At 41.4% G+C, this 16,098-nt stretch overlaps 1 protein-coding gene across 1 annotated transcript; it reads right to left on the reverse strand.

Moving 5' to 3' along the window:
- Positions 1-1,355: 1,355 nt before the first annotated feature.
- On the reverse strand, positions 1,356-14,896 carry cyp27a3 (cytochrome P450 family 27 subfamily A member 3). Its single transcript, XM_030429234.1, has 9 exons — positions 14,517-14,896; positions 13,003-13,193; positions 9,641-9,840; positions 8,080-8,277; positions 5,714-5,877; positions 5,382-5,548; positions 4,774-4,855; positions 3,587-3,793; positions 1,356-2,649 (listed from the first exon to the last, which is right to left on the reverse strand). The coding sequence occupies exons 1-9, from the start codon at positions 14,766-14,768 to the stop codon at positions 2,494-2,496; spliced, it is 1,617 nt and encodes a 538-aa protein (XP_030285094.1). The 5' UTR covers positions 14,769-14,896; the 3' UTR covers positions 1,356-2,493.
- Between the last annotated feature and the right edge of the window lie 1,202 nt (positions 14,897-16,098).

Here is a 16,098-nt window from a genome sequence, read left to right on the forward strand (position 1 = left end):
AGTCACTCTTCAGCTTTACATGTTAAATAAGACTGCAATTATGCTGTCTTACCATGCAAGGTGTCAACAGCTCGTCAATTTGGGGTTTACTTATCTGCTCAAGGACACTTCGACATGGGAGAGTGAGGGATTGGAACCAGCAACCTTCTTATTACTAGATAACTCAGTCTACAGCCTCCCCTGCCTGCCTGCTTGTCTGTCTCTCTGTCTGTCTGTTGGTTGGTTTGTCAGCAGGGTTACACAAAAGCTACTAAAGGGATTTCTATCAAACTTGGATGGGGGAAGTGTCTCGGCCCAGAATAGGCCACATTAACTTTTGGTGAGGATCCAGGTAAAGGGACGGATCCAGGAGTCTTTTCCTACTTTCTTTACCATTGTGAGGTTGGGCGTTTCTTTGCCATTTTCATTAATTCATCAGAGAATAATGAATAGATCTGGATGAATAAAATCTGTTGTATTTAGGTGGCTGGTATCTATGAGTGGGTACAATTTGACGTGGGTCCTAGATCTGGTGATTTTCGCTCATGGAGAGTTTGATATTTGATTAGGCTTGATTTAATTTAAGGAGCCTCCGAGTGGTATTCTAGTTTGTCATGCAGCTGCGTGTCAACTGCTCAGTCGCTTATCTTTTCTGATATGTGTTTACACATGTTTTGGATTGGATAAGAAACCTTACCATAATGTACCATATTATACTAACAGGACATGGCACAAGACTGGTGTTGTCAGATGTCAATCAAACGGCCAATAATACTTCATCAACAGAAAAGCTCATTTTTATTCAAATGTGTTCTCAAAATCTTTCAGGACCATCACTGATTTGAGAAGCACCATCATTTCCTTTTTGCACTGCATTGCAGAGCAAGAGTAAGAGGAAAAAAAACCATTGTAAAAATAACTGGAGTTCTGTCTTTTTTCTTAGAATTCTGACTTTAATCCAAGAATTAAAGACAGAGGAACAAGTGGAATATATAGTCAGCTCATTGGTCAATACTCTACTTTGAGACTATTCGGAGTGTAATAAATCCCACTATACATTTGGACAGCACAACAAAATGGCAAACACACATTACACACTATAGTCCGCTATACTGTGTGTAGTTTCAGACACAGCCCAGATTTCTTAGAAATAAGTCAGAACTCATTTTTTTTTACAGTGGCCCTATTCCTCTTCCGTACAATAGGGTCAATCAACAGCACACTCAGAACTGAGGCCATTCTTAGTCTGCATACTAACTTGTTAGTTACTTTTGTCCCACGATTGAGTCAGAACCTGCTTAGAAAGTGTATACTGGGTTGAGCTGGGACGTTGGCTGCAGTCTCACACAATGGAAACAAGCAAGAAAAAAAACACATTTTGTATTTATGTCTTTATTAGATTAAATCAAGAGACAGAGGAGAATGACACGGGGTAAAGACCAAACCCAGGATGATACTGGCACTGTTAGAAAGAAACTTTAATCTCTCCAGAGGGCTCCAGAGTGGATTAGAAACTTCATGTTATGGGTCTTTTGAACACATTGAAACATTACATGAAATCATTTGGCTATGCATATAACAAACTGGAGACAAAATCACAATTATAAACACTGCTACAACCTAAACACACATGTCTTTATGTACAAGACACTACTAGTCAAATATGGCAGTTAACGTCTGCCTGAAAGAACAAAAACATGGAATCGCTACATTCAATCATCTTCATATTTTAATGGTATCCCTATAAGTAGAATACCAACAATGAATAGATCCTACTAATAAGTGTTGCTTGTGTGTGCTTATCTTATTCCTCTGTGTCAGCGAGCCCCACTGTAGTCTTAAAAACACATTAATGAGCAACACTGTTGGACTGAGTGACATCATCCTTCATTACCATGAACACACACACACACACACACACACACACGCTGTAGATCATTTTCCCACATAATCACAAGTGCACATAACGTCTCCAACAAACACACTATTCCATCCTGTTTGAGTAATGATTCATAAAAACTACAGTCAAACTGCTTCAGGGCATTCCTGACCCTTCAGAGAACACCAAACCATATTTATTGGACCCATTTGAACAGATTCATGTTTTTTTCAGGAGGAAGCGATGCGGCTGCACGCCACACACACACAGCAGGGACAGAGTGGCGCATTGTTGGTTTGGTCTTTTCAGGGCATTTGTTCACATTAAGCAAAATGTATGAATGCAATTTTGTTCTGTAGGAGTTACATGTATGTACTCTGCTGCTGGGAAAACTAAAGAAAAAACACACCAACACACAGAAGAGGTCCGGTCAGCCTTACTGTGGTCAGGTTTGGACAGAACTGAAACTAAATAAATCCTCAAGAGTAAAACTCTTTGTGGCCGTTACAGGGTTATACTCTCCACCATACAGCCTTCCACATTCTCTATTAGCTTCTATTTTCTGCCACAGTTCAAGTGCATTCCAGCCAGTGCTCGGTGACAGACCGGAGACACGGTGTGAATACTAACACAGCTCACAGAGAGACTCCGGTGGCTGCTCTCGGCTCCTGCTCCACCCCTCTGTCCACAAACTGCAGGTTGATTGGCTTCGCAGGGCAGAGCAGAGTCCTGGTGATGGGCGTCACCGTGGTTCCATCAGGATCCGGCCTCACCTCGTACTGTTTTATCACCTGCAAGGTAAAAGGGGAAAGACGTTCAAGTAGAAATACATGAAGGGATGTTTTTGTTAATGTAAATTAAATAAGTCAAAAGTCAAATGACTGATTTTATGGTTTGCATCAATTCCACTGTCAAGACTCATAACAGGAGCACAGCACTCCCTCTGTGGTCTGCTGGAAAAGTTGCTGATTTCCAGTAGTATCACTGGAAAATCACAGATTTTCAGAGGAATCAGTCCACTCACAAAGTAGTAACATGTTGGTTTGGGTGTTGCAGGAGTCAGAAGTGATGTAAACATAGTAGAAAAAGCAGTTACATGCCTTTCTGCTCCAGTCAAATTGCTGTTCCTGAGCTGTGGTGTTGAATGGTGGCCAGAACACATTTAGCACAATATCATGATGTCACAGTGAAGTTGACCTCTGACCTTTTGGAGACCAAATGTCCTAACCTCATCAATTTTACCCTATCAGACATATCACGTGGGTTCTTGAGGTCAAAAAAGCATTTTGATGAGGTCACAGCGAGCTTGACCTCTGACCTCTGGCTACCAAAAAATCCATCCTCCAGAGTCCAAGAGAACATTTGTACCTAATTTGAAGAAATGACCTCAAGACGTTTTTGAGATATCAGGTTTGCAAGAATGGGATGGACAAACATACAGATGGACAAGTGGAAGCAGCCCTGCCCACCTCTGTGATTCTTTACAGGGACAGGAATGGGCCAGGTGACATGCTATAAGAGTAATGGAGCCAGTCGGAGGTTGAGGTGATATTATCGTCATAACTCCGCTAGCTTCACCAGCCCATCAGCTTCGGCATGCACCGGGCTCACTGCAGTTTGTTGCCAGAACACAGTGGGTTCAAGGTTTCACTTCAAGGCTTCAAGTGGATGAGAGCTGTGACAGAGAGCAGATCTGTATTGATGTGAGCAGCACTGAGCTGTTCTTACCCTGGACAGGAGCAGATACATCTCCAGCTCAGCCACCCGTCGGCCCAGACACGCCCGGACCCCGAAACCGAACGGCACCGACCCGAAGGGGTGCAGCTTGTACTTCTCGTCGGCTCCTCGGAGCCAGCGCTGTGGCATGAAGGTGTGAGGGTCGGGGAAAATATTCTCATCGTAGGACACACAGTAGTGGCACAGGTGGAACAGCGTCTGTGAGAGAGGACACTCTGTTACACATTAAGACATGCACACGAGCTGTGAGACCTACAGCTGTGGGGCTGTTAACATGAGATCAAAATGAGCATACAGTCAGAAATATCATAAATATGACACACACATCTCACGTAAGTGTCATAGGATACGTACCATATTTACATTCTAACAAAATGTCTCATGTCATGTTCACATTCATTGTTTATGACCTGACTGTCACATCAGGAGGGGAGGGTGGGGGAGTTACAGGTGAGGAGGCTGACAAGCCAGTGACCACAGTTCAAGGCTGCGTTTGCAAGTTTCTAAGCATGAAACCACCTGATATTTTTTATCAAGGCCTCAGAACAATTTCCACCTGTGTGTAGAGCCTAACGGACCAAAAAATAAAACTGAATACAGAACCTAAAGACACCCAAACTGTCAACATAAAGAAATGTAATTTCAGCATCCATGGTTTGCAGAGACACATTCTGGTGACCTGGTTAGTATATTGTAGCTGAAGTGAAGAGTGCAAAATGCGTGTTTTTAGTTTTTTTAAATATATTAAATTAAAACAATTTATAAAACCCTTTAAATTACAGTTCTTAAAACACATCAATTCATCAATTTCAGGTTCAGTTCTGTTTCAGTATAATGAGCTCATTTTGGCTAAAAACCCACATTATGTCTTCACCCCAAGTTCAGGGTGTGTGATGCATGAAACCCTGACCTCTGAATCTGTTCTGAGACGCTCACTGATACACTGCAGTTACAAAGCAGTAAAGCTCATCCATGGTGGTACCTGCTTATTTTGCTCATGATATCTCTTGCATCATATGAAAACACAGTATGAACAGGTTAACAAGGTTTAAACCAACTTCATTTTCACTGAACGGGGTCTTTAAAAGAAGTTGCAGCTATTCCTGTCTTTTTAGAAGTGAATGGACACGAGGACTACGTCAGAAAAGAGCTGAATACTTCAGACGTGTGTGTCTCACCTTTTTGGGAAAGAGATAACCTCCCACCACAATCTCGTCTTCAACAGTGACACGGGCGTTTCCTGGTACCACTGGATACAGCCTGGTGAGCACACAACACAACAAACAATGAGATCACACTGAAAGGGACATTGCTGGGAAGCGTTCTTGAATAGTTGATTCACGAACATTGGTGATGGAAAACTATGCTGCTGAGAAAAGTCAGACAGAGAGAAATGTCAGAGTAAACTAGCTTCTACTGCCAGGCCATCATCATCAGCATCATTCATCATTCATCATCATTTTACTGTGTATTCTGCATGCTGGGGGAACCACCTGAAGTCTGCTATAGTCAGGCTGACTCTATTTACTGTGACAGGCTGCTCTACAGACAGCAGCATGTCTCTGCTCCACCCAGTTGAATTAAACATTTGAAAAGTTTGGTAATGATTCAACAAAAACAGACTTATTTGTTGATTCGTATCCAAAACTTTACAAATGTTTGACGGCGCTCCGTCTGCTGTAGTCCACAAACAATCTGAATCAGAACTGAAAGAACATGCAGCTCCTGCAATCACGTGTCCTACTGATTATTATTCTGTCGATGAAAATAAAAGGTTCCCTCTGACCGTAACGTCTCTTTGATGATGGCCTTCAGGTAGGGCATGTGAGCAGTGTCATCACTGTTTGGCACCTTGTCTCCGGGACAGACACTTATCACTTCCTGGTACAGCTGTTCCTGGAACTCTGGATGCTTGGCCAACAGGTACAGAGACCACGAGATGGTGTTGGACGTCTGCAACAGAGACTTCTGTCATTTCATGTCATGCTCTATCTCCATGCTCGCTTGATGTCTTGGTTAGAACTGGTATAAATTTTAGGTTCAATAAAACTGCTGCTTCATCATTTCAACCACTGTACATTGTCCTCACTGTGTCCCTCCAGCACTGTCTGTACTCACTGTGTCCACCCCTGCCAGCAGTAGCTCAGTGATGCTGCCCAGGATCTCTGTGACCGTCATCTGGTCACTGAGCAGCAGGTGTGTGAGGTACGCTCCCTCCACGCTCTGTTCCAGCTGCGCCTTCACCTCGAGGTCCTCCATCTTCTTCTGCACCAACTCTTCAGCTGTGAAACACAAGAGAATACTCACCAGTCTAATTTCCCGTGGGACACTAAGAGGAGACGGCCTCCACAATTTGTACACTAGATGGCGACAGAAACGCACTGAGGGATTTTGTTTGGTGAGGTGGACTTTGTCCTCTGAGGGTAACAAGAGTCTGGCGTCCTTGAAATTATTTGATAAAGGAAACTGAAAAATGGCCATGAAGCTTGAGCTCTAACAGGGAGTGGCAGAGGGCTGTCGAGGAACCCACAGCACAAACTCTACCAGGGCTGGAAGGCCTACGACAGCCCCATGAAACCAGAGCCAAAACATGATGCGTGTTGAACTCAGGCTTCAATTTTAAACATTTAAATACTTAACAGAGGAGTTACACATGTCTCCATCTGTATAAAAACATGAGATACTTCCTGTGTGTGAGATTTTCATGCCAAAGTAAAAAAGAAAATTCAAATGTAGTTAATATGAAGTGTTTTGCGATTTAATATCTTAAGAAAATAAAGTTTAAAAAAGTGTTTTTTTACTAATTTTATTGTATTTCAGGTGTGGTACACCTGAACCAAAAATGACTGCATTTGAACATCTGACAGTCATAGAATATCATATCAGCTGAATACAGATTACTTTCTTTATTAAAGTACAACACCGCAACATTAACTTCCAAAGATCTGGATCACAAGGTAACTTCAACAGTTGCAGGACTGAGCATATCACCTCAGTACTATTTGGAGCAACCAGTGTGTTCACATGTTTGAACTCCTCTGGTGCAGATAATACGTAGCCTACCATTTTCCCTGCGGGTTTCAAATCTGTCAATGTATTTTCCTTACTTCTCCAAGTAGCCATTGGTCTCTACTGAACATGAACATAGTGAATGTGTAACTCTGGTAACATTCACACACCATTAAAGGTCCAGTGTGTAGGATTTAGGGGGATCTATTGGCAGAAATTAGACATTATATTCTCAATTATGTCTGTAGTAGAGTATAGCTGCCTGAAACTGACTGTGTTTTTGTTATCTAAAAGTAGAGAGAGAGGGCGTGTTGTTTTTTTTGCATTCTCATGGAGCATTCAGAATAAACGTTAAGAGAATATTAGGCTCACGTTACATGCACTGATGCACCCAGCTTGTTGTTTTTCAGCGTCTTCTTCAGGAGCTGTGTCGGATGACTGCCACTTCCAGCGCTAACTGAGGCTGACCAGTGTCCAGTTCAATGACCTGTTGGCTCCGATTAATTCCGAGGACTTCTCGGCAAGAGATTTCTCTGTGATCTGATCAATAAATGGATCAGAGGGACACTGAAATAACAACATCATAAAGCCTGAATTCATGCTTTGTCAGGTCTGTCAGCCAGATGACAAGCGAGCAACTTTTAAAATGCTTGTTCGCTGAATGGAGTTTGGCTCAATCATAGCTATGCTGTGTTGAGACGTATTTCCATGACTTACCAGGTAGTCCGACTTCCTTGCTCACTTTCCTGTCCGCAAACGGCCATGATAAGGGGTGGTTATCATCTCCTCCATCACTATTCATGAATGTTCGGACATCAGCAACGTTAACGTCCTGACCTCAGTGTGAATGCGGCTTTCCTCGACACAGCGTCTCATGAAATCCTTGCTTGAGTTCAAGATTTTCAACTCGCGCAAATGTGAATAGACGTGAATAGAGGAGATTTTGCATCATTTCATTGACTTTGTATGGAATCTAGACAGGCCAATAATTCACTTCACTAATGAATGCACTATTAGCGGCTGTGGGGGAGGGGGAGGCGAGGGGTATTCAGTTGGTTGCAATCAGCAATCACACGACTAAGTCCTTCACACTGGGCCTTTAAAACACATGCTGCATTTTAATGTCGTCTTAATGTTATCGTAAACATATCTATAAAAAAAATCTTGATGCAACAGAAAAATCTTGTTTTTTGTATTTTTCACTATTAAAGTATTAAATAGCTTTATGAAAGAAATGCCTGAGACATGCACATGTAGAATATATACAGGATGTGATCTTTGTCACACAGAGTGAAAAAAATGTGAGCGACTTCAGAGATTGAACAATGAAGTTCATGGGATTAATATTCAACAGTCAGTTTAAACAATGACTGATACGAACATTACTCGGTACACATTACTTAGCACTCTGTAACAAAATGGCCTACGACATGCTCCACTGCTTTGATTCCCTGGTTGACATTAGAGCTGCTCACCGACTTTGAAGAGATGATCCCAGGCTGCCACAAACTGTTTCCAGAAGGGCAGGTAGGGCCAGACGGACTTGGGGAAGAGGACGATGACAACGGAGAGCTTGAACATTTCGCCCACGGAGGAGATGAACTTCTGGGTGTCCTCGGGCATCACCTCATTCATGCAGCCCATACGGTTCTCAAACAGCACCACACAGATCCCTGCATTTCACAATTACGTTATCACACCACGGCTTCGATAAAACAGGATTGAAAAGTGTGTCAACCATACAGATTATGTTTCATTTATCGTGTCTTGCTACACAGCTTCCGAACTGTAAAAACGATATACACAGAAAGTAAAAAAACAAAACAAAAAAACACTTACAGGCTGGCTGTTAAAGGAACGGATCCTCATTTTGGGACATTTGGTGTTTTATCAGTGTAATGACAGGATCAACACCACTGTCATGTCTGTCTGGAAACATACACCCAAAGTAAACAAACATGACAAAAGTGATCTTTGGCTTGCTGATTCTGAATGTTTTAGTCTTTATGTGAAGCTAAGCTAACTGGCTGCTAACTGTAGCGCTATACGTGGTCACCTAACTCTCCACAAGACATCAAATAAGCGGGTTTCCCAAAATGAGAAACGATTTCTTTACCAACACAGTACCCAGACCTACCTGTGTGAACCCATAAGGTGCTAGGATCACACCTGCATTATCATCTGACAGTATCTTATTAGCTGTCAAGGCCAAAACACTCAACTGTGTCAAAGTCAAAGTATCCCTAACCCTGAGCACATACAGAGACAGGCTGTTCCACAAACAGCAGCATGTCTCTGCTCCACCCACTTAAAGAGTCTTTGTTTGTTCAATCATTACAAAACATTCAGACCTCAGGTGGAGGTTACTTTATGACAGATGAAGAAAAACAAAGAGAAGGACACTCCCATTGAATTTAAAAGCCAGCTAACACCCCTCCCGTTAGTAAGAACCGAAGAAGCCTCTTGGATGAGAGGTGAAACGTCTTCAAGAAACTGAAACACGTCCAGCTGCCTGCGATACAGCACCTAGATAACACAGAGAGCTGCTCGTCAAAAAAGTCAAGGACGCTTGCAGCGGGGCTGATAGCATATCCCTCTGTCGTCTGTCATGGGTTGTGTGTTAGAGATAACGCGTAATATAATAATAATAAAAAAGTTACAATAAGAATCTCTCAAGTCCAGGAGACTTGTCTGCTCCTGCATATTCATGTGTTTCCACCTGAGTGCTGGATTCATGTCGTCAAACTGTCCACAGTTTTTTTGCAAACTTTCCAGTTTAACATCAGGCTAACTTGAATGGCGATAAAATAATTTCATCGCACAGCCCTTCTAGACTTTTCAAACATTATTGGACTGAATGGCTCAAATTCTGACAATGAAACGAGTCATTTCTCAGGGGCTGTGACACTCAAAACAAGCATCCACAGTTTTACAGGCAATGGTGGTGCACTTCAGCCTCTTGGGGCCAAAATGAGTGTAAAACATCCTGCCTCCATCACATATCTTTATTAATGTTTGATAGCTTCATCCGCTAACCTTCAAAGGCAAACTTGTAGAGCTCTCCAGCCAGGTCGTGGACCACCACTCCCCCACCTCTGGTCTCCCTCAGCCAGGCCAGTCTCTGGATGAAGTCAGTCACCACCTCGTTGATGGAGTTGGAGTACGACGAGACGTGTTTGGGCTTCAGCATCCGAGGGTTCAGGATGCTGCGGATGCGCTGCCACTTGGCCCCCATTCTGCAAACCAGGAGTAATACGAAGAAATGAGCTTCATGACAGAATAAGAGCAAGTTGCGTAACACCTGCACAAACTGAAAGGATTCATTCCACTGTTCTAATCTAAGACGCTGGAGCCGCATGAGACCATTTCACGAGAAACCGTTCATCCTTGAGGGGAAATGTATCACATTTGTCTTATGAGACTCTTGTTTACATCCTTTTTTTCTTATGCTCTCCTTCAATGAGAGGTCACTGATATTCTATTATCTTCATTTCAACAGCAAATCCCATAAAAGGCCAAAAACATCAATGAATTCATCAAAAATATCAAATATTGTTTGTGTATGCAGAGCCTGATATATCTCAAGATTTGGGCACTATTACAGGAGGACACGGTCCCTTATCTGGGAACTGGTGGACTGTTTCCTTCTGTTGTCATCATGTTTTTGTTTTTTTTAGTCATAGTACCCAAAAACTGACAAACAGACCGAAGCCTGTTTGTTTGGTTCTTTTATAAAGAAAAAAAAGATGAAAGGTTTCAAGGCAGAGGGGATGTCTAGCTGTTAGCTTTTATTTAGATTTTTTACTTAGATCTTACTGCAGTGCAACCGGTACATCAGTTGATACGACTGGGCACCTCATGACTGAGTCGGGTTATGAAAGGTATTCAAGACTGATCAGCAAAAGCACCAACCCCTGAGCTCCATTGTTGGTGATTAACTGTGTCACATTCATTTTGATAATAATAATAATAATAATAATAATACATTTTATTTCATAGGCGCCTTTCTGTCACTCAAGGACACCTTGATAATTAATCAGATTTTAATCAGATTTAATCAGATTTAATCAGATTTTGTGGTTCTATGTGTTGGATTTGAAGTTATTTGCTATTCGATAAGTTATTATAAATTAGTCATCCAATATGTTTCTGTAGGTAGAGCTTTAAATATCTTCAAATATGTGTCCGGATGAAATTACAAATGTACCCATGATTTTTCTCATGCCAGTTGATCCAGATAAAAACAACGACACCTACTCTATTTAAAATGTTTGAGGGGAGAACCCTGAGAACATGGTTAGCTCAGCCAACTCCCATTTCAAATGTGTTCCGTGGTCTCTGTTGACAATAAGAAAACCGAGAAAAATGCCAGTCTCATCCTTACTATCCAATGACCTTGTAATAAAGAATAGAACATTTGGTTCCACTCTCTAAACTATTCTTTCACTAGTGATTGAAATGGCTGACGCATTAAAGAAAAAAAAAAAACTTAATTACTGAGGCTGTTCTACAGGTCTGCCTCTTCAGGAGCTCTGATGTCACAGCTGTCACCGTCAATGACGGGCGCTGCCGAAACAGGTCTGACAGGTAAAACGGTGCATGAGCAAGGATAGGATGTCAGAGAAGAGAAACAGATGGTTAGAAGTGGAGTCAGCTAACAGAGACGAACGGTAGCTAACGTTAGTTCAGAAATGGAAATTGAAGCTACAAAGGTGGCAGGGTCCGCCACATCTTTCTATAAAAGCAAGGAATCTCTGTCTGTCTGTCTGTCTGTCTGTCTGTCTGTGTGTGTGTGTGTGTGTGTGTGTGTGTGTGTGCGTATCTGTGCCTTAAATATCTCTGCGGATCAGGATCAGACTGACCTGAGACTTTCAACATGGCTGCCGCGTGGTTCAAGGGTGTGCGACGTCGGATTTGTTTGGACTGCAGTGATACCGTTAATAAATTATTTCAGAAATGCTTTACGAATTCCATAGCCACCACAGTCACTTGCGCACCAGAGCCAATCACTGCAGAGCCCACCGCCGCCCCCAACCTTAAGGAACAAGCGGATTTATACCTGCAGCGGCGCGAGCTGGACCTGGATTTTGCCAGCGGTTAGGTCCCGTTCTGTTCTGTGCATCTAAACTGACTGCTGTGGATTAATGAGACTAAACACCAGCTCCCGAGTCGACGGACCAGACCCACCAGCACATCCAAAACCGGACTTAGGGTAAATAATGTCCGCCACCCTTTTTCCCGAACATTGCCGTCACGTTTGCTTTGTGACTTCGTGACTTTTGTCACGAAGGTGTCCAAGCAGCAAGTTTGGTTGTTGAGGAACAGGAAGTTGTGGAAGGGAACTAGGCGGATGATTGACAGACAACGACGGTCGGTGACAGCGATAAGAGACAGCGATACTGAGAGTTGAGAGATTTGTGACATTTAGCATGTTTGGAGTGCATAGTTAATGTGTTATGTAGTGTTTAGTGAGTAGTGGAGTCGGTTTTTTGTTTAATGAGTCAAAACAATGAGGAGAAGCTGAATGTGGAGCAGGCAGTGCAGCTCTCAAGGAGCACAGGCAGACCTGAGCATTGCCTGCATTTAAATGTAAATAGTTACATATTATTTTGTAAATTTTTAAAATCTATGCACATATTTAGCAAACAAGAATTTATATTTGCATTATAAGTAATAAAAAAGTAAAAAACATATTTGTGGTTTTCACAGTAAAACTTTTTCTACTACTTTTTTGTGTGATTTTAGGTCTATTGTGTTAATACAGTATGTCAAAATGAAAAAAATAACTGTACAGTCACACATGTGAGGTTGTGCTGAAAATAATGACACCAAGTAAATAGCTTTTAAGGTGAAATATAATGGCAAAATCAAAAATAGTTAAAAACAGCCAATTATACCCTGGAATATCGGATTTCACAACAAACCTAAATATCCCTGACGTCCCACCTTCAAACACAGCCTCATTTGGCCATCCATGCAAAAGCTCCTTAACCTCCCACTTTTCTATAGAAATACATGCTTCCTACGGGCACTGCACTAGTATAAACAAAGTAAAGTTTGTTTGTTTACTTAGTCATGAAAACAAGATTCAATACTTTATTGCCGTATCAAATTGAGTAAGTGGAACTGTCACGGTGAGCTCACCCCAAAAACAGACATGGAAACCGCTCACTCATAAATACATTCAAAGAATGTGAACAAATAAGACAGAATCAGATTGATAAAACAAATACATAAATACAAAAAGAGATAGTTTGATTAGACGTCAAAAAATCAATCATCTTTCTCTTCTGATTTAAAATGTCCTCCCTAAAACTACGTAGTGCACCTTTAAGACACAGAAGTGACCCACATCTGAACAGCTGTAAAGCCAGAGGTTCTATAGTGGTTTCACTCACTCAGTCAGGGGTCCATGGGCCTGGTTCCTGAGCTCTCTGTAGCCCCTCCAGTGGGGCATGTCGCTCCGGACCGGGTGTCTCCCCTCCTGCCTCAGAACCTGCTCTATCAGCTCAGCGCTGGCCACGTTCACCACGACTAGAGGGCCGTACTTTGATTTCCACAGAGGGCCGTAGATCTTACTGTGCTCTATCTTTGAATAAAGATTCAGACATAAAGACATTAATTTACCAACAACTCAGACGCTCAGCAGTGAGACATTTTATAAATCGAGTCACTTTAGGGCTTTAAGCTTAAACCATCAGTTCACCCAAATAATCGAAAAGACTTCTGTGATGAAGGCCCTCTTTAAATATCAAACTTTGCATCGCCACTGCTTGAATAAATTGTTAAAATAACGTCACAATCTTCTGATGTGTAATGTGTTTAAATGAGTTGCTGATTTTGTCCTATGTGTGCGTGTATCTGTGATGTTATAGATACTGTCGCTGACACTGATCGAAGGAAACACACAGGAACTTTGGATAGTTTTCTCATTTTGTGCCTCACATGCCTGAATTGAACTGAATAAAAGCCTGATGAATGTTTTATACATCATGCAGTTGGTGCAATGTCTTTGTTCGAACCACTGATCTCTGTTTTATCTCCTTTTTACAGTGTACCCATTCTTTATTTAAATATGCCAATATAGCAAATGTCCCCGTTGTGGGCCTAACAAAGGATTATCTTATCTTAAGATATGCTAATGATATAAAAACAGACTTTATAAAACCGTTTGAGGAGATCAAAATGATCCATATGCAAAAAGCACAGTTATGTGACCCACAGTTTCCAGACACCACTTCAAAGTTTCCTGGAGGGACCCAGTAGATGAACAGGGGTGTTTCTGTGTACTTGAATCTGTAGTTCACATTAATATGTTCCATATATTCCTTTAAAATAACTTCTAGGCATATTCAACATGTGCTCTTTTGTAATGTGGCTGTTTGTTTTGCAGCTCTATCTGTTGTTTATGTCAGTTTAAAGGTGAGGTTAGGTACAGACTCCCCCCGCCCTGTGGTCGCTGCCAGTATCAGGCTATAAAAAGCCTCTGGTTTCTGTTACATGGGCTCTTCCTGCACTGTGATCCTTCTGTACACAATGAAGCACTCATACAGCTGATTTCATCTTTCCTGGTGAAGTAAACCCTTATAATTTATGACCCTAACCCTTCAACTCAAAACCCTCAAAATGAGTGCGAATGTCATAAAACATTCAGTAGCAAAATGTAATTTTGAAACATGCAGTCCCATTAAGCTCCACTGTACCTGTACAGGACAGGAGATAAACCACTAACCCCAAACTGTCTGCATAAATACTACAGGAGGTTTAAATGAGAGAACACCATTCCAGTTATTTGGGGGAACTGAACCTTTAATGCGGGGAATGGCAGGTAACTTAAGGTCAATAACCACTTAATACACAGGTGCACCACAGGTCAGAGTAAACCAAACACACACACACACGTTTCACTCACTTGCAGTTGTTGCGACGTTTGAAAATATCCCTTCACAAAGAGCCAGTTTAACGTGGTAAGAAAACTCGGCCCGCCCAAATCGTCTATAGTTTTCTGCCTGACGCTGTCCCCCATCACCGTGGAGGTGGTGGAGCCGCTGGAGGACGCGTCTCGGCGGTGAATGTCCCCGCAGCTCGCCGTCGCTCCCCGGCCTCCTTCATGCTGCGGACGGTTCAGTCGCAGCCCGACGCTGCGCAGACATCTCCGCAACATTTTTAACGGGTGATCCGTCTGTTGCGGTCTGAACCAGCCTCACAGTCCCGGTGTGTCAATCTGCCTGCGTGTACGTATGTGTGTGTGTGTATGTGTGTGTGCGGTGTCTCAGTATAATGGCTCCCTGTTTGCAGTACTGACAGCGCAGCAGACTGAACCGACCGTGGACTTTGATACCGTCATAAACCAAAGAGAGCAGCAGCAGCAGCATCCACTTTTGGGACACTTACCTTCCATTTCATTTTCACTTGAGCCAGTGTATTTAAAGAGTAAGTACATTTACTCGATTACTGTACTTAAGCAAAAATGTTGAGGTACTTGTACTTCACTTGAGTATTTTCATTTTCTGCTTCTACTTTTTTAGTTCACTGCAATTAGTTGATTAATTTACTGATTACTTTACAGATTACATGCTGCGTCAGAGCCGAAGTACATTTAATTTATTTTTCTGGTTACTTATATTATTATTATTATTATATTTTTATAATCAGAAAAATGCTCAATATCAGATCCAGTAATTGGCTCATAGTATACAGTATACATGTAAATAAATGTATCATTTAGTTTTACATGTACTTTTTTTATTTATATATTTTTTAGGCGCAATACAAGTGACGAATGTGAACATACACATATATAACATGGCTAAAGATGAGTTAGAGGAATTAATAACAAAGAAACACAACCAAACTAAAATAAATAAATAAATGAATGAATAAATAAATAAATAAATAAATAAATAATAACTATAATAATAATAATAATAAAGTTAATCTAATACCAGACTTTTACTCGAGTACTATTCATATTATGTGTGACCTTCACTTTTACCAAAGTAATAAATCACCACCATATTGTTATTTTTTAAAACACTGTTTCTGTGTAGAATTTGAACATTTCACAGGGATTGTATCATCTTTATATGAATAAAAATGTATGCAGTCAGGATCATTTTAAAAAGGTTAATCACAGTAAAGAATACACTGAAAAAATACAAAGTACCAAGAGGGACGAGACAGACCCCGAGATGCTGCGGAAGGCTCAAGCAAAGACTAGCAAGTGGGCCTTAAATGATTAAGTTGAGTATTAATTTATTTAGTCAAACTGTTCGGTCTGTTTTTATAGTCTAGAATAAACTTTTATGTGCAATATGAAATTGCAATAAAAAGAAATCAGCAGCAACATGTCTTTGCAGAAACAAGTCACAGTTATTTACAGGTATTTTTTATATTAACCTAGCAGACAGTGAAAACTGTTCACAGTGAGTTCTGTGGATTTTTTATTATCATGGAGGCCAAATAATAAACACACCACAAGAGGACACATTAAG

This window comes from Sparus aurata, chromosome 9, assembly GCF_900880675.1.
Source record: "Sparus aurata chromosome 9, fSpaAur1.1, whole genome shotgun sequence".
Lineage (NCBI taxonomy): Eukaryota > Metazoa > Chordata > Actinopteri > Spariformes > Sparidae > Sparus > Sparus aurata.

What these genes read in the sequence shown, in the direction of transcription:
- cyp27a3 (XM_030429234.1), bottom strand. Translation starts at nt 14,768, where the DNA reads ATGTTGCGGAGATGTCTGCGCAGCGTCGGGCTGCGACTGAACCGTCCG. An exon ending in GGATCATCTCTTCAAAGTCG is followed by an intron (nt 5,878 to 8,079) that starts GTGAGCAGCTCT and finishes TGTGTTTCACAG; the next exon opens with CTGAAGAGTTGGTGCAGAAG. An exon ending in TGTATCTGCTCCTGTCCAGG is followed by an intron (nt 2,650 to 3,586) that starts GTAAGAACAGCT and finishes TTTACCTTGCAG; the next exon opens with GTGATAAAACAGTACGAGGT.